This window comes from Globicephala melas, chromosome 6 (assembly GCF_963455315.2).
Source record: "Globicephala melas chromosome 6, mGloMel1.2, whole genome shotgun sequence".
Classification (NCBI taxonomy): Eukaryota; Metazoa; Chordata; class Mammalia; order Artiodactyla; family Delphinidae; genus Globicephala; species Globicephala melas.
This window is the reverse complement of record NC_083319.1, coordinates 24,418,696-24,446,480: the sequence shown is the minus strand read 5'-3', so window position 1 is coordinate 24,446,480 and position 27,785 is coordinate 24,418,696. Positions and strand designations below refer to the sequence as shown.

General features: G+C 45.2%; 1 protein-coding gene and 1 pseudogene across 3 annotated transcripts in view; both read right to left on the bottom strand.

Annotated features, from left to right (window-relative positions):
* Window positions 1-113: 113 nt before the first annotated feature.
* The window catches only part of EPB41L4B (erythrocyte membrane protein band 4.1 like 4B), a 144,030-nt gene continuing 116,358 nt past the window's right edge, over window positions 114-27,785 (bottom strand). The window contains exons 21-26 of one of the 3 annotated variants that reach the window (XM_060300650.2): window positions 21,830-22,019; window positions 19,884-19,961; window positions 13,899-14,015; window positions 11,583-11,651; window positions 5,285-5,430; window positions 114-4,055 (exon numbers count right to left, since the gene is read on the bottom strand). In XM_060300650.2, coding sequence (XP_060156633.1) covers window positions 3,986-4,055; window positions 5,285-5,430; window positions 11,583-11,651; window positions 13,899-14,015; window positions 19,884-19,961; window positions 21,830-22,019 — 670 coding nt within the window. In that variant the 3' untranslated portion in view covers window positions 114-3,985. The remainder of the gene's footprint in view (window positions 4,056-5,284; window positions 5,431-11,582; window positions 11,652-13,898; window positions 14,016-19,883; window positions 19,962-21,829; window positions 22,020-27,785) is intronic. The other 2 variants (XM_030859074.3, XM_030859072.3) reach the window with 2 other exon arrangements.
* Window positions 22,698-25,969, bottom strand: LOC115854608 (DNA endonuclease RBBP8-like; annotated as a pseudogene).

Here is a 27,785-nt window from a genome sequence, read left to right as displayed (position 1 = left end):
GTGGTTTTCTCTTTTGTACATATTTTTCAAGGAAGAACGTTTCCTGAACATGCTGAGACCGCTGCCTGAACAAGAGTTGGGAATTCAAACAAGAACTTAGAGATGAACCTGAGTTTAATTTCATTTGCATTTTTAAAAAAAGATAGCACCTTTATTTTATCTTCTCAAAGCCATTTCTCTAAAACAATTTTTTTTCTGTTATAAACTTCACCCCCCACAAATCAGTGCTGCATCTCGGTATCTGACCAGTTTAACAACAGGTTTGCCCATGCTTCTGTCTGTCTAGTAATATATGTTGATTTTTTTCACTTTTGATTGTTTATGAAATAAAAGTTGTGATCTTGGCAGTTCCTCAAAAAGTTCAACATAGAGTTGCTGTACGACGCAGCTATTCCCATCTCAGTTATATACCCAAGAGAACTGAAAACATAGGTTCACAAATGTTCATATTATTCATAAGAGTCAAAAAGTGGAAGCAAGCCAAATGTCTATTAACTGATGAATGGATAAACAAAATGTGGCATATCCTTACAATGGAATATTATATAGCCATTAAAAAGGAATGAAGTACTAATACATGCTACAACATGGATGAAACTTGCAAACATTGCGTTAAGTGAAAGAAGCCAGTCACAAAAGACCACATATTGTGTTATTCCATTTATATGAAATGTCCAGAATTGGCAGATCCATAGACAGAAATCCAAAGACAGAAAGTAAATTAGTGGTTGCTAAAAGATAGGGGGAGGGGAGAATTGGTAGTGACTACAGATATGGAGTTTCTTTCTGGAATCATGGAAATGTTCTGTAATTAGATAGTTGTGATATCTGTATGACATTATGAATATGCTAAAAAATACTGAATTATATACATTAAAATGGTTAACAGGGTGAATTTCAAGTTTTTTAAAAGCTGTGATCTTTGAGATGATGAAAGAAAGATAAAGATGGTAACAGAATATTCTTGTGCTATTCTGGGAGTGTATTCTTGGGGCACATTCAGGTGGGATCTTCTGAATGCTCTAGGACCTCATTTTTAAACTCTTTACACATAAGGATCTCCTATGCAATCTACAATCCACAAACCTGGGGTTGCAGGATTCCCAGGCCACTTGCATTAACCCTCACCCCCATACCCACCAGGAGTCTGTGGCTCACAGTCTGGAACACTTGCTCCGGAATGATTATGTCAGCAAGCTGATTTTTCTCCCCGGACGTAAGATGTGTTGTGTGACCGTATGGTACTGTTATTTTGGTTTTAAGTATATAAAAAAAAGGCGAAGTGATTGTACCAATTCACTTTTATCCCTATGAATCCACCCAACACAACGTCATCTTCTCAGGTCACAATGCCAAACACCCAACATACATGTACGTAGGCAAATAACCAGGACAACTGCTGAAACAATGGAATCCTCTTGATTTTACTGGTTAGGGTTGAGCTGCCAAAGGTACTGGGTTTTCATATACAGTAACAGCCAACTTGTTTGTGATCAGACTTCCAGTGACATCAACCTTCTGAAACATCTGTGAACCCAGGGGGACATGGGGAAGAAGCAGCAGGCTCAGAGCCTCCTGAGAACAATGGCCAAAAAGCCCATGCATCCCTCCTCGGAAGCAAAGCCAACCTGACACGTATGTAACACTGAGTTTCCCGGCTTCCTCAAGAAAACTTCAGTTTTGCCCTGGAGGTTTCCATCAGAGAGCCGGAAGTGAAGAGCAGAAGACTGAGAAAGCAGGTTAGAAGAGGAGGGATTGGCAAGAGGTGACAACCCCAGAAACAGATATTTCCCCCGTACTGTACAGGAACACATTTTGTATCGTGTACACAACATAAAGAACGGCTAAAGCTGTTTTAAGAGTACGGCCGGGGTCATGTAGTATTGGGGTGGGGGGTAAAAGTTCCCAAATACCACAATTGCCCCCAGACAGCTTCACCAATAGAGCAGACAGCAGTGCACACCATCAATGAGAAAAGCGTTAGTCTGTGAAAGGCAAGCCAAGCCCTGCACATCTGGATAGCGCTTGATGACATCACTGCACCACACCAAGGTACAAAAGGGGCTGATGTTTGTAATGATGACCATGACTCATCAAGAAAAGGTTAAATACTCTCCAGTATACTCTGTTTACTAAGGCAGGGAAGTGTGTAATATATTTTAGAAAGATTTCCCTCAAAAAAATATTAAAATTGTATAGATTCAGCACTTAAAGGGTTAATCCTCTGTTATCTGAATATTTGCGTACATTACCTCATTTTACAACGATGCTAGTCAATGAGGCATGACTTTTTTTTTTTATAATCATTAGTATCAAATTATTGGCACCATTCAGGTTTAAGGATAGGGACAGGAGAGCAAATTATACAACATAAAAATACAGTTCTGATACAAATATACGAGATCAATTCCACTTAAGTGGTCATAAGAAATGGATGGACATTTTACACACAAGGAAATACAGCTAGTAAGTCACCACATGGAAAAGTGCTCAGCCTTGCTAGCAATTAATGAAATAAAACCACCTTTCAAGAAACAACTATACGCACTTATTAAACTAGGAAAAATAAATAAAAATGGCACAACCCAATACTGGCAGAACTATTGGTAAATAGAAATGCTTATACATTGCTGGTGGCATCATAAATTGTAGAGGGGATTCAAGCATTCAGAGAGGATGGGGGGTTGAACTTGATGACCTTTAAGGTCTTTTCAACCCAGAGACTGGATCTTTCTAGAAAGCAATCTGGCAATATGAAACAAGAGCTATAAAATACCTCATGCTCTTTGACCTTGTAATCTCTCTTTGGAGATATTCCCAAGGGGAGAATCCAAAAGAAGGAACATTTTTTACAAAGACATTCATAGCAGCACTATTTATAAGAGTGAAAAGTTAGATATAACTCAAATATCTAGTATGCCAAGAAGTGAGGTTAATCATGTTACATGGATACAAAGAAATCAAAATTGGTGAGAGCAGGATCAGTGTTGAAAAGAGGAGCTGTGTGTTAGAAGGAAGTACTCAAAGACCACGTACACACTGACCATACTGATGTAAAAATGTGGGCATATTCATTGAGAAAGCATGGGAAACATTTCAGAGGGCTAGTCTGTGGTTAGGGGGTTCTTAATTATTCCTGCAAAGTTGTTCAAGTGCATAATAAAAATTTAAAAACACATTTCTTGAAACTATATAAAAAGAGAGCAAAGTTTCTTCTGGTCAAGTTTCTATCAACAGGACATGAGTTGATCAACTTTAGAAATAATTTTCCTTTATGGAACACCCAAATGAATCCTGATATCAAGTCACTTTGTAAGGATTTTTAGACAATTTAAACTATAATGTCTTACTTTGGGTTCAATAATAAATTTTATATATCCCCAATAATATCATATACCATAAGTTCACAAGTTAAATTGTATTTCAGATTAAGCTGAAGTACCTTCAGCTCTGGTGATTGTAACTTTCCTTTTTTAGTTCACCTACTTGTGTCTGAATAAAAATGAATGTTAAAGACTTTATAAGATCTGTGTATTTACCAGTGTAAATGAAAAACCAGCAGTAAAGAATTATTCTCTCATTAAAAATGACTCTAACAAACAGTCAAAGCTTGGTGCAAGTGTCAATCATACAAAATCACATGGTTGAGATTGACAGCAAAGGATTCCGTGCCATATTAACCCCTGTGGTTATTAATATATACACACAGGTACTTCTGAAAAGGAATCCTGGTTTTCCCATCTTTCTTCTAGGCTTACCAAATCCTGTCTCAACTACACTGAGTAGCAGAAAAACCCTAATACTCAGGAGACATAAAATATCTTTTCCGATAGAAGTCAAGCCAGAAGTTGGCTTTGACTAACCACAGAGACCTGGGCCAACAGAGCACACATTTGTATGTCGTGCTAGAGTGATCACACAAAGCCCGAAGAAAGAAAACGGACAGAAGGCACCATGCCATCCTCCAGGCACCAAGGGGAGAATTTCACAGTTCGGTCATCAACAGTCTTTTCATCATTTTCTCTCTCTCCAGTTCCTGCCGGAGCGTCTCTGCACTGAAAAACAATAAGGTGACAAAATGGTGAGATACACGCTCAAAAACGGTAAGAGCAGTCTCAGTTTAAATGTCGTCTCCCAGATTCTTTCCCAATCTGAGTTCTTGACTTTCTTGTTCAGGCTCCTTAAGGACCCCCTACACTTGCTAGCATTACAGTGACCTGAAAGAGGCTTCCTATAGGTTTCCCCCACCAGACGGAGAGCTTCTGAAAGCACCGCTCCTCAGGGGACTGACTGTTAGATATGCCATTCCTCTCTGAAACCCTGGAGCCTAGCACAGGATCTGGCATATAGCAGCCTCTCAGTAAAGGTCATTTAAATGAATGCGAAAATGTCCAGGGGTTAGATTTCTTTAAATCATGTTCTCAATTGGTTTCATATGCACTTTCTCCCAGAATTACCTCCAATGTTTTAATAAATAAAATTGAATTGAATACATAAAATTGAAGTAAAATTGGCTGCTTTAAGAGGTTGCTGCTGAGTTCTTGGCCCTCGAGCCCAGTTGCCTATCTATGGAATTTATCTCCACTGTTTAGGTGCACGCACACACGCACACACACACACACACACACACGAAGTACACGTCTTGAAAGGCACAATCAATTTTTTAAATAATTTCATTCAGAGTAGAAAGCAATGTTTCTACTATGGCCAAGGAGGCTTTACACAATCTGGCCCCAGTTTCATGGGTTTCCTCTCCTGTCCTGCACTACCTCTGTGGCTGCACCAGCCCCCTTAACTCTTTCTTAACCATGCCAGGCTCACTCCACCTCAGAAGCCTTAGCACCAGCTGTTCCCTGACTACTATACTCCTTTCTCAAATACCTGCAGCTTGCTCCCCTCACCACCTTCAGCTCTCTGCTTAAATGCCACCTGGGTGAGACCATCCCAGCATGCTCATGGATTTATGTTTCTCCCTAGCACTTGTCACTATCTCACACACACATACACACACTCATTCAATGTCTCTCTCCCCTCCCCCCACACTAAATTGTAAACTCCGGAAAGGTAGCACTTTCATCTGTTTTGTTCACTCTACAGTCCTAGCACCTAGAATAGTGCCTAGCCTTTGACGACATTTCAATAAACACCAATATTCAGAGAATATTCAGAGAATAAATGAATAAAAGAATGAATAAGAGAGTGGTAGATGTCACAAACACAGTGCACCTAGTGCCTGGTTTCCTGTCATCAGAGTTATCTCCTGGTACCTGCTGATCTGACTCACCTGGCCACTGGAGAAACAGGCTTCCGAATGGTGTAGATGGTCTGCACTGTGGAGACGGTCTCTGTCAAAGGCCTCAGGGTTGCTGCTGGAATCAGTGGGGAAGACTGGCCAGGACAGCACTGTAATTTACTGTCTCTAAAGTCTGCCTGGAGAGGAAACAGAAAAGAGGAAATCAATCTCAGTTTAGGTTCCATTTTCACACTGTCAGCTGCTCCCTAAGACTTACCACACAGTCCCTGTTATTTTATTTATTTAAGAAATTTTATTTATTTATTTATGGCTGCGTTGGGTCCTCATTGCTGCACACGAGCTTTCTCTAGTTGCGGCGAGCGGGGGCTACTCTTCGTTGCGGTGCGTGGGCTTCTCATTGCAGTGGCTTCTCTTGTTGTGGAGCATGGGTTCCATGCGCATGGGCTTCAGTAGTTGTGGCACGCGGGCTCAGCAGTTGTGGCGCACGGGCTTAGTTGCTCCGCGGCATGTGGGATCTTCCCGGACCAGGGCTCGAACTCGTGTCCCCTGCATTGGCAGGCGTATTCTTAACCACTGCGCCACCAGGGAAGCCCAGTCCCTGTTATTTTTTAATAATAGTTAATCAACTACCATTTATTAAATGATATTGCTTAGTGCTAGCCGCTATGCTAAGCACTTGACATTCATTACCTCTGGACAATCTTAGAGGTAGAGGTCATGTTTCATCACATGTTAGACACCATCATTTGTAAGATGCACCATTTTTGCCCATGCCACAGAGAAAGAAAAAGTAACCATTCGAACTCTGTCATGTACACTATTGTAATAAACATTCTGATTTCAGAGATGTTAGAAGGTGGAAAAACGCACATCTTGGAACTGACTTTATGGAAAAGGAAAGTGAGGCTCAAAGAGGTTAAGTAATCTTCCCAAGGTCACACAGTTAGTAAGTATTAAGAACCAGTATTTAGAACCAGGGTTGGCTGACTTCAAAACTGGTGTTTTTTACCATTATAACAGTGGTTCCCAAAGTATGGGCCCCAGACTAGCAGCATCAGTACCATCTTGAAACTTGGTGAAAATGCCAAGTCTCAGGCCCCAACTAAGACCTTTGGAACCAGAATGTTTGGGGACAAAGTCCAGCAATCTGTGTTTTTACGAGACCTTCAGATGATTCTGATATACGGTAGAGTTTGAGAACTACTGGTCTAGAGTACACTGCCTCATTTGGAGAGGATAATTTATTGTTGTTTTCATTACAAAGCAAGATATGCTTATAACTTCACATAGGAAACTCAGAAGATATATAAAAGTAAAGAAATGAAGTAATTCCATAATCCCTTACTATCACTGTCAGTGTATTTCCTCATAGCGTTTTTTCTATGCATACTTTTTTGTTTGTTTTATAACCTGTCAGTAGTACCAGCTATATATTTTATAACTTGAGTTTTCATGCTAGTTCCTGGCCCTAAACTTGGAGACATTTTTCACGTGGCTTTCTAAAGAAGAGGTTTTGATCATCAAATGAGCAATCTATTTCTAGTGATTAGACAGATGATGAGCTGTCCCTCCTAGGGAAACATGGAAAACCACAAAAATACCAGGTGTAGTTGTAGTTCGGTAAGGGTATATCTGGCTTGAGCAATGGGGAGAATCTTATCTTTGAGAGGTCCTGAAAGACTACTACTGAGAAATACAAGCCCTTGTTTGTTTTACAAGTGCCTCTAGAGAGAGAACTGACCTGGCCTGGGCTGGAGCAACGCCAAAGAATTGACCACGAGAACAGGAGCATCGTAGAGTGGCTAGCATGTGATGTTTGCCACAGGGAGCTTTCACAAACTTTGCGCTGTAGTGGTAACTTGTGTGGTTCACCAGATAATCCTGGCTCATTGATTTCCATGGTAGGATTACACTTCCCCACCCCACTTTGAAGTTAGGCATGACCACGTGCCTTGTTTTGGCCAAAGAAATGTGCTGCCATGTTTTATTTCACCTCTGCCACTGTGACTAGCAATGTTTCAGACGGCACCTGCTCCATTAGCCTGGGTCCCAGACACAGAGCAACACAGAGCACAGTGCATAGCCCACCCCTGACAGACATGCAGCGTGAGTAGGAAATTCAATTTGTCATTTTAAAGCATGACTTAGCCCAGCCTTCCTGATACAGGAGCTGGGGTAAGAAGTTATTTTGTTGTTTCAGTGAAGTGGGTGGAGGTTGGGCTTTTGATGCCAATTTTGATCCTTTCCAGAAAAAAGAGGGAAATTTACACTTACATACAAAGGCAAAAGTGGGTAAAAGTACCAGGGCCTTAGCATGAATCAGGGCAGTGGCACCAGACTTTATTAATAGTCATTATATTCTTTACTGCCATGCACTCAAAGTAGAAAAAGAAAGAGCCAGCTTCACTTAAGAATGACCTTAGGGGGGCTTCCCTGGTGGCGCAGTGGTTAAGAATCCACCTGCCAATGCAGGAGACACGGGTTCGAGCCCTGGTCCGGGAAGATCCCACATGCTGCGGAGCAACTAAGCCCGTGTGCCACAACTACTGAGTCCGTGCTCTAGAGCCCATGAGCCACAACTACTGAGCCTGTGTACCACAACTACTGAGCCTACGCTCTAGAGCCCGCGAGCCACAACTACCTAGCCCGTGTGCTGCAACTACTGAAGCCTGTGCACCTAGAGTCTGTGCTCCACAACAAGAGAAGCCACTGCAATGAGAAGCTCGCGCACCGCAAGGACGAGTAGCCCCCGCTCGCTGCAGCTAGAGAAAGTCGACTCGCGGCAATGAAGACCAACGCAGCCAAAAATAAATAAATAAATAAGAATGACCGTAGGGAGCAGTGAAAATTACTATTATTAAATCTCAACCCTGAGAACTTGTCTTCCTATTTGTTGAATGAAGAAATGAATGAACAAACTTCTGCTGGAACAAAGCAGGTAGCACAGGGACAGACCAGGTTAGGCAGAAGAACATGGGACAGAAATCTGACCAGAGCCAGGCAGGGGCCCTCATCTTAGACAGACCAAGGCCCTGGGCTTTGAGTTAACAGGCTCAAATACAAGAGAGAAACTGGTCTCAGGATTAAGCAAGGAGCCTGGTTGTTGAAACCAGACCCAAGGTCAATGCTGGATCAACGGCCAGAAAAACTCTGTGTGGAGTTCCCTGGAGCTGCTGAGCTCCCCCATGACTGTGGTCAGGATAGGTGTGGAGGCCTGTGGAGAGGGCAACCCTGTAGCAAGGTCAAGTGTCTTGACCTTGGAGGGGAGGAAAAGATAATATGACACAGGGGGGTAAGAAAATTAGGAAGCTGAAGCTCATGAATTTGACTTCTGTTACCATCCGGCTGTTAGTAACTCCCTAATTATAATCTCCAGTCTAGTCCTGTCTCCTGATACAGACTTGGATATCCAGCTGCCCATTCACTGTTTCCATTCAGATGTTTCCAAGGCATTTCTAACACATCATGGGCAAAGGCAAACTCATTATCCCTCCCAATCCACTCTTCCCTAAGATTTCCTTATCTTAGTGAATGGACCCACTCTCCATCCACATTCTGCAAGTCAGAAATCTGGGAGCCCTTTTTGGCCCTCTCTCTCCCTCATCCAATCCAATTCCCTACCAGCCTCTTTTTTTTTTTTTAAGATTTTTTTTTTGATGTGGACCATTTTTAAAGTCTTTATTGAATTTGTTACAATATTGCTTCTGTTTTATGTTTTGGGTTTTTGGCCACCAGCCATGTGGGATCTTAGCTCCCCGACTGGGGATTGAACCAACACCCCCTTGCACTGCAAAGTGAAGTCTTAACCACTGAAATGCCAGGGAAGTCCCCCTTACCAGCCTCTTAAATATCCCCCTGATCTGTGCACACCTCTCCACCTCCACCATCAACACCTCTCTGGATCACACTCTCTGCCTTCTCTCCCTTGAACTACTGTCCTAGATTTCTGGGCTACTTCCCTGAGTCCACTCTGCCTGAACCCAGCTCTGCTCCCACTGCCATCACAGGGCTCATTTCCAAATGCAGCTGCCCTGTTACTACCCTGCTCAAAGTCCTTCAAAGGCTTCCCATTGCTCGTAGGATCCAGATCAGGGCCCCTCCTTTGGCCTACAAAGCCAAGCATGGTTTTGCCCTATAGGGTTTGTCCCTGCTTTCCTCCCCTTCCTCCTCTCATGCCTCACACCCTTGCTCTCTGCCTTCTAGGCCCACTGGCCTTCATTTCATTCCCCTGAATGTGGGATGACTCCTCTGCCCCAGGACTCTGGTTCATGCTGTTGCCCCTGCCTGCTCCAGCTGCCTCAAAGCTCTCTTGCCCAGTTCTTAAAAGTCCCAGCATGGTTTCTGACATTGGCTTCCTGCTCCATCTTGGCCCCCAGCTTTTCAGGAAGGGCTTCCCTGGGTGTCTCGCAGCACTGCCAAGGCTGGGGAGCAGGCCAGAGTGCCCGCCACGGCCAGCAGAGGAAGTAGAGCCGGAGCTTCCAGCTGGGGAGCTGTGCCTAGCCCAACTGCAGGGGCCAGATGAATGTTGCGGCAGCAGCACTGAACCGCCCGGCCCAGCCCCTGTGTCTCTGCTCTCTGGCTCTTAAAAGGCAGGTTCTGGAAGCAGATCATGACCCTAGCATGGATTGTTCTAGAAACATGCTTTTGTTTCTGCATGGACTGCTGAACACCTTCCCAGTTCTGTTCATCCTCCAAAACATGAATCAGCCGCTGCTCACACCCTCCCTGTTCATGCGGCCGGCCACCTCAGGTAGCGACCATCACCTAACCCACGAGACTGCACTTCAAGCTACCCCTAGGCCACCTCACAGGTCCGCTAGACTGGCCGTTGGAAGGAGCCTCAGGGACCACTTGGTTCTTGGTTCTAGGAATCGCATACTCGGATCCCTGGGAGGAGGAGAGGGCGAGGGGAAAGAGGAGGGAGCCTCTTCTGCCCACCCCCATTTGAGCCTCCCCACTTCTGCTCAGTAGATGGTGAGCTTCTGCAGAAGCTTTTAGTTAAGGAAAAAAAGCTGAGCAGCTGAAAAGAATCCTGAAAATCATCGAACTCTTTCATTTTGCAGATGAGGAAACTACATTTAAATGTTTAAACACATTTCAACAGTTTGCAAAGAGTTTAAATAAGCTGCTCGGCGACACAGAGAGCCATGGTAACGGGAAAGCCAGTTGTCATGACTACCTGCTCTTGTTAAGCACACCACCTGCCTCTCCAGCATTGAGAAACGTCGTACTTGACATTTGTGGGGGTGGTCTGTGGTCGGTAAAGTACTTTCAAGTTCTTGATCCCTTTTGATCCTTGCCTCAACCAGATATAAGGAGGAGGATGTTCTTATTACTATTTCCACTTTAAATAAGACGAGACTGGTGCTCAGAGTGGTAAAATAACTTAACCTAAAATCTTGACCATTATCAAGATGCAGATCCAACCCAAAAGAATTAAAAACAGGGACTCAGACAAATATAGGTACCTGCATGTTCATAGCAGCATTATTCACATTAGCCAAAAGGTGGAGACAACCCATCAACGCCCATCGATGAATGAATGGATCAACAAGTTACGGTATAAAAGTACAATGGAATATTATTCCTCCATGAGAAGAAATGAAGTACTGATATATCTTACAGTGTGCATGAGCCTTACAAACATTATGCTAAGTGACAGAAGCCAGACACAATAGGTCACACAGTATATGATTCCATTTTTATGGAATATCCAAACTGGGCAAATCCAAAAAGACAGAATGGTGGTTGACAGGGGCCGGAGGGAAGGGGAAAATGGGAAGTGACTGTTTGATGGGTATGAGGTTTCCTTTGGGGGTGATGAAAAGGTTTTAGAATTAGATAGAGGTGGTAGCTGCATGACCCTGAATGTACTAAATGTCACTGAATTGTCACTTTAAAATGGTCAATTTTATGTTACATGAAGCTCACCTCAATAAAACAAAACTAGAAGATGCAGACCCCCAAGCCCCAGCTCCTTCCCAGCCTCACAGAGTTCACAGTGATCAAAAGAAGCTATTGGGGGCTTCCCTGATGGCGCAGTGGTTGAGAGTCCGCCTGCCGATGCAGGGGACGCGGGTTCGTGCCCCAGTCCGGGAGGATCCCACAAGTCGCGGAGCGGCTGGGCCCGTGAGCCATGGCCGCTGAGCCTGCGCATCCGGAGCCTGTGCTCCACAATGGGAGAGGCCACAACAGTGAGAGGCCCGCGTACCACAAAAAAAAAAAAAAAAAAAGAAGCTGTTGGCACTGCTGGCTGGTGAATCACAGGAAAGCACGCCACCTGGGAACAATATCTCGAAACACAGATCTGTTTTCCGGATCTACTTACGGTAAACTGTGGCCCTGTTATGAAAGGATCAGGAAAAGGGGTCACTGTATCAGCCGGGAATGTTTTTATCTTCAAAAAAGAGACAGAGAAGAGTGTTACTTTCAGATTAGAAAACAAAGTTTTGAAATCTTTGGCAGTGCATTTTTAAACGGAACTGAAGGTTTCAGGGGGACACACACCGAGCCTTCATTACTTGTTGAAGAAATACACCAAGGGTCGCTAGGAGTGTTGCCCAGCGCTCGTAACTGTGCCCACTGTTGTGCTATAGGGCCAGGCCGCTGCAAGGAAGACAGGCTGGAGTCTTCCTCGCCTTGACCACGACCAGGGCATATAATGAGGCAGGTGAGGGCTCCCTGGGGGCCTGCTGACGGCTCCCCTGCAGCTCTGGAGAATGGACTAGAGGCCGCTGAGAGGGCACATCTGGGAACACAGTATATCAGAGTGGACAGAGTACCAGGAGGCCTGGATTAATCAGGCCAGGAGAATTCCCTGTCCGTTCACTTTAGTTGCTGGGCTCCCTGTAAACTCCGGGCCATAGAGGGAAACCTCAGGGAAACCCATGTAAGCATGGGAGAATCCCACCACCGTGGCCTTGGGAACAGAAGGCATGGTGATCAGAAGTGCCCTGTCCTGGGGTCTGAAAGAGGGTGGACGCCCCGGCATGATCAGGTAGGACTAAGTGGCCAAAAAGAGCCTTTGCTTCCATTTCTTTCTCTTGGGTCATTTCATCTTTGGCCTCCTGGAGGCCTTGGAGGATGGGGGGCGGGGGTGTGTGTATTTCTTTAAGCTGGCCTAGAGGACTGCCAGCAGGCCCAGGGTCCTGATGACTGTGGCACCAGCTTTGTCTGCAACCCACAGGGGCACAGAAACCGCCTGCTGGTGAATGCACATTGTGCCACCCGCCACCAGAGGGCTGCAGCCAAGACATGGAGGCCACCACTCCCTATGCGCCACCGCCTTAGTGTCTCTCAGAGTCTCGCCTATGGGCCCTAGAGTAGCTACCTGATGGCCTTGAGTCATTCTAATGGAGGGTAAGGTAGGGAGGGTCAGGAACACATCAGACCAGACCCAAATCTTCTGAGGGTTCTGAATGAGTTGAGTAGGTCTCAACTCAACGGATCTAGAAATGACAATGTCCTTGCAGTGGGCACTGAGATGTCCAGCCCAAGCCTGCTCCCCTTCCTCAAACTCTCCTTAGGCTCTTTAAATATCTCAAAATTCCCAGGGACTCAGGTGCCAACTCGGGTTGCTGGTAGTGACTGCCTGCAGCATAGCAAGAGAAGGACTGGGGGCAGCCTTTCTCCTCACAGGGCCTAACGTGGTGACCAAAAGCAAAGTGAAAGAAACATACAGATAAGACTCAGACCATCATGAAATAAAAGGGGAAAAGAGGATTATCATCGCTATTAAAGAAATGTGCAAGTGGGCAACTTCAAAGAATTATTTTATACCTGCTCTAAAGAAGAAAAAGACATTCCAACAGTTACACTCTGGGTTGCCGGGCTCTGGCAAAGCACATTCACTCTTCTGATGATGGCGCTGATGGTCATTGGTATCACACCACTTTCGAATGACTTTAGCAAAGCCAAAGGTGCAATATTGAACCCAGCAGGGTCTGGCCTGAGAAAATACAATACCTGACACACAAGCTATATGTGTTCCCTTGAATAGTGACAAACTGGAAACAAAGGCACGCGTCCTGCAGTAAAGAGTTCGTTAGGTAGATGGTGGGCCATTCACTTGATGGAATATACAGTATGTGGTACCAAGAACAAGCTAGAAACAATAAAACATTAAGCAAAAAGAGGAAAACAGGAGATGATACGGATACTCTGATTTAACTATGTAAAATTATGAATGAATACAAATAAACGTTAGAAGGAAACATGCAAAAATGAAAAAAAGTTGTGCTAGGTTGGGATTATGGGTGATTCCCTTCAAGTCATTATATAATTCTCATATTGTCATCTTGATAAATAGCGGGAAAACACAAGTTAAAAGCTTTTGTTTTAATAGAAATGCAACTAAGAATTTTTCTCTCTGCGGAAAGCATCTATCCTCAGCACGGCTCTAGGAGAACAAACTCTTCACGGTTCTTGAGACCTAGAGACGAAGGGGCGGGATCACAGCCGTGGGTCCCAGTTTGACCAGGGACGGCTGGACTCCAAACTCTGCAATCATCCTGGAGTGAGAGCCCCTGTGGCCCCAGGCTCCTCTGGAGGTCTGGTGCTCGTGCACACCCACGGGCTGCCTCCTGGCGGCTCCTGCCCGCCTCACCTCTCCTGGCCGGGCCCCTCTCCCTGCCAGGGTACCTACCAGCCTCGTTTTGATTGGAGGATGCATGCAAACTCCAGTGGTCTCTTCCTTCATGGGGAGAGAGAGTGGAGGAGAACAGCGAGAGTGGGCACAGTGGGGGGCGCTGGCGGGCTCTGCCTGCTCACGAGGAGAGGAGAGAAGGGAAGGGAAGGAGAGAAAGACAGCACAGTGCAAGATGGATCTGTGGACTCCAGACAGCTCTCAAGCCAGCCTCACCCGCAGCCTCCTTCCAGCCTCTGGCCACCTGGCTTCTGGTCCCTCCCTCTTCCCTCCTCTCTCCACCTTCTCTCCTCCTCTCTGGCCCTCCTCTGTCTTCTCCACTATCTGAGCAGAACGGCAGATCAAAACCCATTGCTGGGGCTGGCAGGTAGGGGCCCTGTCCTGTGCCAAGTGCACAGGACCGGGGTGCTGTTGAGGATTCTGAAGCATTGCCCAGGCCAAGCCAGAAAGAGCTCAGATGAATCAGTGAAGCAGCCATGGGGGCAAAATGAGCAATGGCCACATACTGGAGAGTCTTTGCCTTCCATGCCCCATGGCCTCCTGCACTCTGCTAAGTAAGGGCCCACATTATAGGTGGCTAAGTGAGTAGATGCCCAACAGAGAGCTACAAGAAAGAGGTACATCAGTGAGGAGGAACACAGAGTTTACCATTGAATCTGCCATGGCTCTTTATCTGTGTTCAGAAAATATATTGGCCGTGACCCTCCTCCCACATCTATGGACCCAGGCCTTGGCATCTCATATTGGCACTGGGGGGTGAGGGGACTTGCTGCTTACCTAGGCGATATCAAGCATTGTGAGAAAATGCCATGTCATTTGGGATACCGGGTTCCCTGGCCCCAGCCCTAAATAGTGCCATGCACCCAGCAGAGATCCAACAGCTTGTACCGGTGAGGATGAGAATGGTGAGGGAAGAATGCTCTGATGTCAGGGGAGGGAGCCACTGACAGGGTCAGTTTGGGTCTCAGGAAAGAACCATTACTCCAGGGAACAAATACATGCATCTTTTAGCTCATGAGCGTTTTCTTAAGTAGTTGGTATGATCCTGCCATAATGAATCCAGTAGAGCCTCTGGGAAAGTTTCACTGAAAAATTATCGGGAAAGTTGTTGCCTTCTTTTCCATCTCCAAATTGATCTAACTCCATCCTTTTTACTATCGTGCAGTCCCAGATGATCTCCAAGGGGCTTTTACAACCATTATTTACGATGGTCTCCATAATGGCCTTGTTTTACTATTCAGACGTGGGAGATGCAGAAATTGCATTTGCAAAATCTAAATCCATGGGTCTAGACCCTCTTGTTGACTGCTTCTAAATCCATTCTTCAGAAACAAGGGAGTCCACATTAGTCACCTAATGTGCAGTTAAGTTTTCCCACCCTACTTAAACTCCCCCTCCGGCTCTGGTCCTCAGGATAAATGTTATGCTCTATAAGATGCTACTAGGGCATAAATCACCAAGAAACAAGGACATTCTGCCTTGAGGCCAAAATGTGTACTGGCCACCAGTGTCTGTACTGAAGATTATAATGGATGACTTAAAGCTTTGCCCAGCATTGGACTTTTATGGTAAAGAAATGTTGGTCCATCCCACAAGCATCTCTGACCTTTCTAAATGGAGATTTAGATCTCAGATTTGAAACTCAAATTTCTAAATGCATCTAAGCGGATTTAAACAAAAGAACATCCCTGGGGCTCCCACACTTCTGACTTGTAGTAAATGAACAGGATTTCACATGCAATAGGATACTATTTTGAAATACCATTTATGTTTTCTCCTGGTATTTCCCTTCCTCCTTGGGTCTTCTCTACATTTAGGCACCTAGGTTCTATATGGCTTTTGAGTTCCGAAATCTGACTCTCTGGGGAACAGAAAGGTTTTGGCATAGATAAATGATGGTGAAAATGTGTAAGCCTTCATCCAGATAAGAAAGGAGATTGCCAGCTTGAGGATAAGCGAGGGAAGTCAGAAGGAAAGGGAGAACGGGTAGACATTAGTGAGTGCTGCACAAAGGGTCTCTGGGCCCCCCGTTCATAGGCAGAGGCTGGGGGACAGGGATTAAAGAGCAGTGGGGACCTGTACCCCTCTACTCAGGTAGAGATGGGAGAGCAGAGCAGAATGGCTGTGTGGTTGTGTCCAGCAGATAGGGATTCACATCCCAGCGGCACTGCGATCTCCACCCACCCAAAAGGGGCATAAGTGAAGCAGGGGGTGTCCCAGATGTATCAGCAAATAGGTGACTTCACGAACTAAAGAGACTTCCGTCCCTCTCCCCGTGCCCTGAAGAACACGGATGAAACCCCAGGAAGACTGAAGAGGCACCTGATTTGACTTGAGCTTAAGCTTCAGCTCTCCTGCTAGAATGAGGTTCAAAATAAAAACTAAGTTATTGAGACAAATGGAAACTCAGTTCTTCTGACACCCAACCCAGGGCCCATTCTGGGCCCTACACAACCTTCCTCTGGCCAGGCCATCTCCTCCCTGACACATGAACTCCTGACTAATGTCCCCTGACCCAGACGAGACCTGGATTATGATGCTCTGCAGCTGGGTGAGTGGTTCTTGCAGTACAGGGACCAGGGAGGGACACGCCCCAAAGAGAGAGCATCAGAGACACAGAAGGTATGGGTGTTCACGGTCTGCGTTACCTGGGGAAAGAAGCTGACATGACTGACCTGGAGTAGAAGGTGGGACTCTGCATCCCAAGGTCAACATGATTGATGTGTCCACGTGCCCACCTTCTAACACCCCACACTCTACCGACACCCACACCCCCCTGCACACCAAATGAGAACACCAGAGGGAGAGTGCGTGCTGTCTTCACTCACTTGCCTTCTTCCCTTCCCATCCTCACACCTGCTTCCCTCCCAGGCAGAAACTCTTATCTGATCTTGAAGAGTCTACGATGCAGATTCCAGGAACGGGCAGACAACAGAGCTGCAGAGGTTGTAGGACTTGGATTGCTACATTGAGCTACGTAATAACAGAGTTGGGGATTACAGAAGAAAAGAGTTGGGAAAAAGCAGGGGATGCTACAAGAGTGAAGCTAGAAAGAATGTTTTTGTGGAGAGTTTGGGGATGTAAGTCCTTGGGGAAGTGCAAGGTGCAAGAGAATTAAGAGAGAAGCAAAATGAGATTCAAGAACTGTTACCAGGAGGTGTTCATTTAATCTTCTTTCATTATCTTAAGAGACGCCAGTTAAAGACTGAATCTTTTTTATCATTCTTGGCTGTTTGGACCATGTTTCATTCCATGCAGAGACTGGATCATAAGGGTAAAGAGACATTAAGGGTTAAACTAGCTCCAATAGTGTCTTGGTTTAATGAAGGCAAGAAAATCTGTCCCACTCCTCTCTCTCCAGCTCCCTGTCCTTCTAGCTCTGGCCTGAGGAACCAGGGCAGGGACACAGCTTTAAGACTTTCTTCCAGCCCCAGACCCTAAGTCTAGCCTTCCTTGGCTGTCTTTAGAGACACAGATGCCACGCCCCCCATCACCCTAACATCAAGGGCAGAAAGGGCTGCAGCTCGCATTTCTTTGATGCTGGGAAGAACAAATGGAGGAGATGGAGGTAAGAGGACCAGACAAAGGGAGAAGCAGGCTGCTGGAGTCCCTCTTCCCCTCTAGGACGCTTCGGCATTCATGGAGATAGGTCTCTGGAGTGAAGTAAGGTCAAAGCCAATGATGCCAAGGAAAGCCCGAAATACTAGCCCTCCAGCATACCCTCTGTGTGCATGTGCTCTGTGAACATGCACTTGTGCCTCAAATCTGCACAAATAAGAAGAAGGATGCTTCATCTTGAAAAAAGGTATTCACTGCAAACTTCAGCTGTGAAGTGGGCAGCTGTGTCTTGTACAAACACCTCAGCTGTCCCGTGGCTGGGCAGTGCAGCACCTGGACCCTGTTTCAGAGCTCGGTCAGAGCTGCCCAGAGACACAAGCAAAGTGTCCTGGGGACACGGAATAAGCTCCCTGCTGTTGGAGGTGTGCAAGCAGAGACTGGACAGTAACTTGGTAGGCATTGGCACCTGAGATCAGGGGACCTCTGGGTCCCTGCCAGATGCTGCTTCCTTTCTAATCTCAGTCTGTTATGCCAAACACAGAAAAGGTGAGGCAGTTAAATCCACAAGCTGGATCTGCAACACAATGGTTTTTAAGGGAATCCCATCACTCCTGTCAAAGCCATGATGTATTTTTTTGTAAACTAACCCTAGTTCTCAGATCCAGCAGACCTTTTAAATAATAATAAATAATCATATTTTGCTCATGCTGTACCTTCTGCGTAGAATGCTTTGGTCCACTTCCTCCATCTGGCAAACTCCTACTCATACCTTAAAACCCTAGCAACATGAAGCCTTCTTTTTCCTAGTGCCCCCAGACAGGGTTAGGCACAGGGTCCCACAGCAGTAGCAGTTTATACAGACTCTCTTAGAGTGTTTGAAACACAGCCCTTCTTCCAGGCATTGCTCTTCTCTAAAATGGTAAGTTCCCTAAAGAGGAGTCCAGATTTAGTTCAATTAGATGCAAAGGGCACCAGAGAAAGAGCCAGAACATCTGGGCTCCAGCTCCAGCTTGGTCCCTGGGTGATTACCCCACTCTGGGACTCAGTTTCCCAATCTGGGCAAAGGGGCGATGAGGTGTTTCTGGGTTACCCTATCTTGGCAATCTGTCTAACAAAAAGGCCATGAATAACCAGCTCCATTTACTTGAGCATGGGAAGGAAGTAACTCTGCAGGTCCCCGAGCTGGGTGTTGCCCACTGTCAGTTCTCAATCAGTTTATCTGAAGGCGCTGACTCGAAGCTCTCAGACTGTACCAGCTCTCCAGAAGAGAGGTATAGTTGCATAAATCACAGATGATTTCCTTGTGCTAGCTGAGGCAGGAGCAGTGATCATTCCTAAAGCCTGGACAGCATTTTGCCTCATTTGTCCCCTCTTGAAAGCCTTCCAGAAATCCTTCCCATCCACCACACCCTTGTCCAGGGAGCCAGTCCTGAATGACTCCCACTTCTGGCTTCTCCCCAAGCATCTTCCACACGTCTCTCCTGTTGATCCTGACCCTTTACCAACCTGAGCCCCCTCCAGCCTCTAGCTGCCCTATCCATTCCCAGAGCCTCGTATGCAGCCAGGCGCAGAGTAAGTTCTCAGGAGACAGTTTTTGACTTGGCTCACGTTTTGACTCACATGCCAAATTCGTGCACCATGATTTATGCTCCAGTATACTTGGGTATTAGGCTGAGCCCAACCTAAGATACATCCAATTTTGCCTGTGTCATCTAATCACGTTTATAATATCTTATACACATTTATGGTGCTTTATATGTGGGGCTCTCTCTCTCATGTGATCCTTACAATACTCTTAGGCAGACAGGGCAAACAACGACATCCTCATTTGACAGAAGATGGGGCAGCAACTACCCAATGACAAGGCTCTTAAGGTGAAGCGCGGAGAGTGGAGCCAGGTCTGGCCTGCATGACTCCTGGCTCAGTGCTCCCTTCCCTGAAAGGGCTTCCCACCTGCAGGCATCCCATCCTGAAGGAGAGACCTCTATGCAGAGGATGGAGGATGGTAGGGAGGCACGAGGGGCCTAGAAACCTAGGTGAGGCCTTGAGCTGGTACTCTAGGCCGGAGCATGCTGTTGCAAGAGACAGCAAGAGATGTCCCAGGGCGGGCATGCATGGCGGGCATGCAGCCCAGGAAGCCAAGAAGCCGAGACTGAAGCACGGAGGAGCAGCAGACAGGCAGGGTGGGGCCCCTGCAGCCACCCTCAGAGGACAGGGAGCACAGCCCTCCCTCGGGGGCTCTGTGCGGTGGAAGGACCCGTGATGCCTGAACCCTGGAAGAAAGCTGATCCCTGAGCCTCCAGGCTGTGCGCAGGACAAGAGGAAGAGCCTTCCCAGCAGCAATGCCCACCTCTGTCCATCCGTCCCACTGCCAAGGTGTTTCTATGGTCTGTGGCTTTTCTGGTTTTAGCAAAATGGGAAGTTTACCAGAGGAGTGGCTTCTGTGAAATCCATCAGCAGATCACCCGGCTCCAAGGTAAAGGCACCTCCTCGGTCAGAGGGGCTCTACAAAGGCAGACAAAAATATCCCAGTTAGCGCCGGCTCTGGACTGACAGTGGAATTTCAACAGAAGATACAGACGGTCCTGACCTCTCTCCTCTTCCCCTTTTCTAACACTGAACTCATTATCATGCCAACCCCCACCAGAGTTCTCTTAACTCAGTAGTGTACAAAATGTTGACACCAAACCCTGAGTTTTTCTGAAATCTTAATGGGTAGAAGTAGGGTATAGGGTGGAGAACTGTCTTTTTTGAAGCTGCAAACAATTTTTCTTAAATGCTTTGACTGCTCTTTGACTGGCCTTTGGGGGGAAAACACTTCAAAGAGTGCTTTGAATATATAAACAGAGAGTAAAGACCTCAACCTGGATCAAGACCTCAAGGAGCTGAACTCATCTGCACAATAACGGGGAAGAGCTTTATGGTAGGAGAGTGATTTTCAGATGGTACCTCTGAAAATCACGTTCATTTTTTGGGAAAATTTCTTTTTCGCCTTGCCTTGGGGGTATCTCAGCAGCATGGAGGGCCTTGAAACCCTCTATGGAAAAAAATAAGTCACATTTACTTGGTGCAAGCAGGGCCCTAAGGAGAGAGATGGCCAGAAGAGGGAGCCTTGTGGCTTCTGGTACGATGTTGCCTGCATCTCCACTGAATTCCCTTCTGTTTTGTAAATGTTTTTGCGTGGTTTTAACCATGGCCTGGGATATACAAAGGAGCCTGTGTCCACACTTGGGACAAAGCAGTGCTAGGGACTCAGCACAGTGGAGGGGAACCCAACTCCAGTTCCCAGGAGGTGATCTACAGAAAAGTGGGGAGCCTCAGTCTGGGCCAGTCACTGGCTGAGGGATCCAGCCGGATCCTGTTGGACACACAGAGGTTTTCCCAGAAACCCCGGGAAGGGACCCTGTGAAAGACTGGCCTCAGTCATACACGATGCGGCCCGGACTATCGTTACTTAGATGTTACCAGGAATCATGATCCCTGGACTACAGAAGCCTCGGGCATCCTGTTTGCACAAGCACTTTAATCTCTGCTGGACCCATGAGCTGGGCATCGTAGCAGATCTTATTCTCTTTTTTGGGAAGAGGAAACTGAGGCTCGGAGAAACAAGGGCTGCGGAGTGACTACTTGTTTCAAGCAGCCATAGGTGTTTGAAAGGAGCAGTTGGGCCCCAAGTCTTGGCCCCCAAGACTCTAAGGTTCCAATCTTGCATTAGGGGCCCCACCTCATGCACACAGTGTTCCTCAGTGGGGTCCACAGACCAAGCAACCTTTGACTCAGCATCTGCTTGGAGAGCAAGACATGTGACCGCCTTTGGACCAACTGCTGAAGAGTGACCACAGCTAAGCGTCACTCAAAGGAAACCAAGAGAAATGTCTTGTGCCTTAGTCACAGCCCATTCACATCACTGGCAACTTCCTGAAATTTCAGAGTGACAAATAGAATAATATTTCCCGCTTTCAAACCGTTAACACAGGCTATCCCATAAAAGGAATGGGATAGGGATACCTCTATGTTTTTACTCCTCCAAATTTTCCATTATGGGGGATAAAAACCCATTTCTTGCTTTCTGTCTTCACAGTAGAGTAACAGCTTTTGCAGGGATGATATTCTAAACCTAAAATTGCCCTCAAAAATCTCTTAAATTTCCCTTCAAGTACAAAGTACATGCTTTTATATTATACCATTTGTCTCTCATACGTGGTTATCTTTCAGGTACAGGTTATATAAAACACATGCTTTGGTGGTTATTACTGTAGCTTTACAAGTGCACAGACTTGATGATGCAAAGTTTAAATGCATACAGATGCCACACACAATTTATGCAGAGTTCTCGGCAAGTATAGCTACTCCTCAGGGCTTTTCCGCCGTACCTTGGCCCCTGGGGACAGCTGGCCCTTGCCTTCTGAATTCTGAGGCGAGCTCAGTTTGTGGACCTTGGGGGATGCCAGCGGCACTGAGACTTGTGTGGTGGTGGCCATGGTGGTGGCCATGGCTGGAGTTGTGGTCGCTCCCGCTGCCTCGGCCAGGTCTGGAGGGAGGTCGTCTTCATCACTGCGGTTACTAGAAGCACATGAAGCTCTGCTCATTACAATAATAAACAGGCTGAGGGGAGTGGAGGGAGGTGGGGAGGGCTGGGACAGCTAGGGTGGGGATTGGGGGCTTCCCAAACAGATGTCTACCAGATGTCCAGCTTACAGGGGCCGATATATTGACCTTCAGCTAAAGCAAGTCTGGGCTGGATTTTCTGTCACTTGCCCGGGGATTAAAACAATGTTTTATTATGAGAAAATATGTATAACGTAATATTTATCATTTTATCCATTTGTCAGTTTACAATCCAGGGGCTCAAACACATTCACAATGTTGTATAACAAGGACTTTATCTATACGCCAAACTTTTTTTATCATCCCAACAGCAACTCTGCACTCACTGAACGACAGCTCCTCGTGGCCCCCTCTCCGCGGACCCTGGTAACATTTGCTCTGCTGTTGAGGCTCAGGGTGGGCCACCCCCAAATATGCCACAATGGCATATTGATTCTTTTTTATTAGGATAGAGTTGTTTTTATTTTAATAAAATTACATGGAGAAAAAGCTTAATATGTTTTTTATATAGCATTTTTTTGAAGACCCTGAAGGAAAGATTGAATTACCATCATCATCGAAAGTTTATTCCTGGAAACATCTGCAGGATTCTATTTTTTCGTATTTTCAAAATTGTAATTAGGTATCACCAAATAAAGTAATAAACAACTTTTAACTCAGAGTGCAAAATGAAAGCACCTTGTTATTTTAAAGGTGCAAAAGCAAGAAAATACGACATAAACTTATCCATTTTTAAATAGTCGTCCGTGTGATGGGTAAATGCCATTTAAAAACATTTTCAATAGAAAAATGATTTATAAATCAGTTTTCAGAAGATCAAAAAAATCAATGTTTAATACCAACCTTAACTATAAATAAAAAGAATATTGTCATCTCTCCTGTTTTTGCTTCAACATTTATGTCTTCTGCTCTTTGCCTTTCAGAGAAAATATTGCATGGTAAGGCTGCCGTCTTTTTGGACGAGGAGAAGGATCAAGGTCTTCTTCAATGTAACCTCTTTCCATACAAGTCTGAGTGGAAGGAAAACCAACTTCCCAGAAATTCTCTGGTGTGTTGGGTGGAATGTAGCGAAATCGGTGGCTTGAGCAGGAAACCAACTTCTTTTCTCTTTCTTCTGCTGGAAAATCTGCATAAAAAATTTCACATTACTTACACGTGTGTCCAAGCAATTTTCTTCTTTCTTCTTTTTTCCGGACCACCTCAATATGAGGAAAATTTTGTAAGCTAGTCTCCCTTTCATCATCTTTAAAATATGGCTCCACAAATGCTTTCTGTTTGACTTTATCTTGTTTATCACCAGGAGAGTTTGGTTTCTTTGTAGCAGTTGACAACTCTTCATCTGCTAGTTGGGGGAAGCTATCCACCAAACAGGATTCATATTCTTCATGTGTAGTCCGATCAAACATATCTTCCAAGCTATCATTCATTTTTCTTTCTCCATTTGGACTTTTTTCTCCCTTCTGCTCTTGATTCTTCTTTTTTTTTTTTTTTTTTGTGGCACACGGGCCTGTCACTGTTGTGGCCTCTCCCGCTGCAGAGCACAGGCTCCGGACGCGCAGGCTCAGCAGCCATGGCTCACGGGCCCAGCCGCTCCGCGGCATGTGGGATCTTCCCGGACCGGGGCACGAACCCGCATCTCCTGCATCGGCAGGCTGACTCCCAACCACTGCGCCACCAGGGAAGCCCTTGATTCTTCATTTTTAAAAGCATATTTTCACTAACCAATGTACAGTCCATGTCCACTGTCTCTCCTCCTGCTAATCTTGACTGACTGCCATCCTTTGTATCTACTACAGTGATATCCATTTTATACTGAAAAAGGTCTGCTCCTGGATCTATACTCCCCTGGATGTTTTCAAAGGATACATCTTGGTTGTTTTGTAGAGACTTTGTTTTAGCAATTCTACATGGATTTAACTGAAGAACTGATGCAAGTTCACATGCTCCATGGACTGACCTGGTTTTTATTTTTAGAGGCTCACGAGAACCAGCACCCTTCGTGTCATCAAAAAGATTCTCTGTCTCCAAACTTTCACGTGGATGTAGAGGAATTTTAAAGATAGAATTTTCTTCCTTTATTTGTAACAGTGTTTTATTATCTGGAGATTTACTCAAGGACTGGAGGAGGGACTCCTGTAAACTGCTGGGCTCTTCTGGGGAATCTTTGGTTAACCCACAGCTCCCACTCAAGGCCTTACGGCTTGAGGAAGAGCCCTTTGAAACAGGCTTCAAAACCTCATAGAGAGTCACTTGCCTAAACCCGACTTTAGAGTTCTCACTTCCTTGGCTTTTCTCTTGACGCTGAATAGGTGAAAATCGATCAGACAGATCCAGAGGTTTATCCATCACATAGTCTCCATTCATGTAAGAATGACTATCTGGTGGAAAAGGAAAAGCATTTTCTTTATCAAAGGAGGCTTGGGGGCAGCTTACTTCATCTTCACTTTCTTCCTTGATTTTCTTCCTTTTGATTCGGCCTCCCAGTGATTTCATGTTTATCAGTAACAGTATCTTTAACAGTAACAGTATCTTTAATGTGATCAATACTACCCTGTTCACTTGTATTTTTATTTATAAGCACCTGCTTATTAGAAGATGACTGGTTAGTGATCTTCTTCACTTCAGCCCCGATATTATGATGTGTGAAAAGGGCACCATCTTCAGATTTTGATCTAGGTTTCTCTGGTCTAGAATTAGAAGTGTTGCTGAAAGGCGTTGTTTACAGATGGTGTTTTTCCCAGTCTCTAAAAGAGAAGGGGACAAACTTGTATTCAAACCTAAATTACTTTTCACATTAGGGGTAGCGCCAAATACAGGAGATGATACCCAAGTAGTCAATTCTTCTTGAGGAGGAGTCTTTGAATTCGAATCTAAAAATCTTAAACTATCTTCACTATTTCTTCTAGATTCCTCAAAAGGTTTTTTGTGATCTCCTTCCAGACAGTGGTAGAGCTCATCACCAAGAAGGCTCATAGGACCTCGAGATTCAGACTCATCTTGAACACTAAGTCCAAGTGTTTCAGCAACAACTGCAGCTAAATCATCAGGAGGATAACTGCTTTTTCCATGTGTGTTGGCCACTGGAGCTTGACTCTGATCACGTGTCAGCCACTAGAATTTCATGTTCATTATGTTTATGTTGTGAATGAGTTGAAGACTGTGGTACTTTTCTCCATTCACGTGCACACCCAGAGTGCTCCAGTTTAGTATGTGTTGGTTCTACGTGTCGGACGTGGAGGTTCTCCTTCCTTCGTAGTCGGTTAGCGCCAGAAAATGAAACGGTTGTTATTGGTGAATCTGGAAAAACATCTTCCTCAGATTCAAGACCAGGTGCTTGACATGGTTGATCATGCTCAATTTTCTGCTGCAGCTGTTCAGAAAGATTTTTATTTTCTTCCTGCATTCTTTTCATTCATAAGCTCTGTGATAAGTTTAAGATTCTGCTGTCGAATATTTTCAAACTCTTGCTGTTTCTTCCGCATATGTTCTTCAGTTACCGCACAGCGATCACATAATCCTGCTCTGAATCGATCTTCTAAAACTTTAATGGTGTCATGAAGGACTTTCCGTGGCTCTCTCAGCTGTTGATTTTTGGTGAAGAATTCTTCTAGTCTCTGTGCAACTAAACTTCGTTCCTTTTTCAGTTTGGTTACTTTTACTTGTAGACCTTGTACTTCTTTATCATGATACTCCTTTAGTTTTGTCCAAAGATCCTTAAAGTCATTAGATACATCTGCAGAACTGGGGCCTCCGCAACTGCTTCCCGAGACGTTCATCTTACTTAATATGCTCACACTTCTACTGCCTAATGTTTTCTGACCTTTTCTGTTACATTATACAGGTCTGAAGTTGTCTTTGGCCAATTCAAATACGGCTTGCAAGATTGCCTCGAGATTCTCGAAAGCCCCAGCAGGAACGCAAGCACGCTCTGGAGCGGGGAAGAGACGGCCGTTTGCTTTTCTCCTCGTTCCCTCCCTAATCTGCCACACCGCCAGCAGCCAAGCTGCCCCCTTGGGGCAGCCAGTGTCTTCCAGGACTGGGGGACGGCCCGAGGGCCCAGGATTTTTTAATTAATCCAGTAAGAGATAGTTTTACTATTAAGCAACATATGTATTAACTATGAGATGTAATATCCTAGTTATGAAAATTTGCATTTTTAAAACAACTTAGGGTAATTTTTTCCTGTGGTAGTAAGAAAAAGTAATTACTTTTGGCATTTAAATTAGAAATAAATATTTATCAATATAGTTTGTACTGGTCTCCAAGAGAATACTGAAACTTTGTTTAGGGCCTCAAGTTTTCTTCTCCTCTTCATGATGTTAAATTGTAACCTAAAATGTTGTAAAAAGTTATTCCTTAATTTCTTTTTTTTAAAATAAATTTATTTATTTTATTTATGTATTTTTGGCTGTGTTGGGTCTTTGCTGCACGCAGGCTTTCTCTAGTTGCGGTGAGCAGGGACTACTCTTTGTTGCGGTGCACGGGCTTCTCAGTGCAGTGGCTTCTCTTGTTGCAGAGCATGGGCTCTAGGCGTGCGGGCTTCAGGAGCTGTGGCATGTGGGCTCGGTAGTTGTGGCTCATGGGCTCTAGAGCGCAGGCTCAGTAGTCGTAGCCCACGGGCTTAGCTGCTCCACGGCATGTGGGATCTTCCTGGACCAGGGCTCGAACCTGTGTCCCCTGAATTGGCAGGCAGATTCTTAACCGCTGTGCCACCAGGGAAGTCCCAGTTATTCCTTAATTTCTGACAGACTTTCTCCTTTCTGCTTGTTACGTGGTGTAAAGGTCTGTCATATTGATTATTTTGAATTAAAGTTACTTAAGAAATGGCCAACACTCTGACCCTCCTTTCTGTCTCCCTGAAAGCAGGAAATAAATCTCTCGTGTGAAAGGTGTACTCCCTGCACCTGAAGATAGAAGGACCCCTTTATCATCAGAGTCGGGGATTTGGGCCTAGAGGCCTGTATAAACAAACCCTGTTACTTCTTTAAGTTACTACCCCAAGCCCAAACTCTGTCTAGATTCTTCACTAAATGAGCACCCAAAAACTAAGTTTCTTTGTCCTGTCAAATCCTCACAACTTTATTGTTTCTTTGTCTAAAAAGTAGAAAAGCTGCCTGCTTTGGGCACTTCTTAGGTTCCATTTCTATGAGACCTCCATGTGCATGAATTAAAATTTCTTTCTTTTTAACCTTTTCAGTTTATTATTAGTCCAGCCACAAGAACTCAAAAAGGGTAAAGGGGAAATTCCACACCCCTCCCCTACGATGCTTTCTGTCCGGATGAATTTGACTACTCTAGGTACCTCGTATAAGTGGAATCATACAGCAAATGTTCTTCTGTATCAGGCTTGTTTGAACATAATGTTTTCAAGGTCCATCCATGTCATCACATAAGTCAAAATGTCATTCCTTTTTATGGCTGAGTAACATTCCATTGTATGGACAGACTGTATTTTGTTTATCCCTTCATCTGTTGATGGACAATTGGGTTGTTTCCACCTTTTAGCTATTGTGAATAGTGCCGTTATGAACACTGGTGTTCAAACATTTGTTTGAGTCTCTGCTTTCAACTCTTTTGAACTGAAATTCCACATAGGAGTGGAATTGCTGAGTTGTATGGTAGTTCTATGTTTAATGTTTTGAGGAACCACCAAACCAAGGGATGTTATTCTGAGGAGCCTCCCTTAGGAGGGTAAGCATAAGACTTGTAGGAACCTCCTGT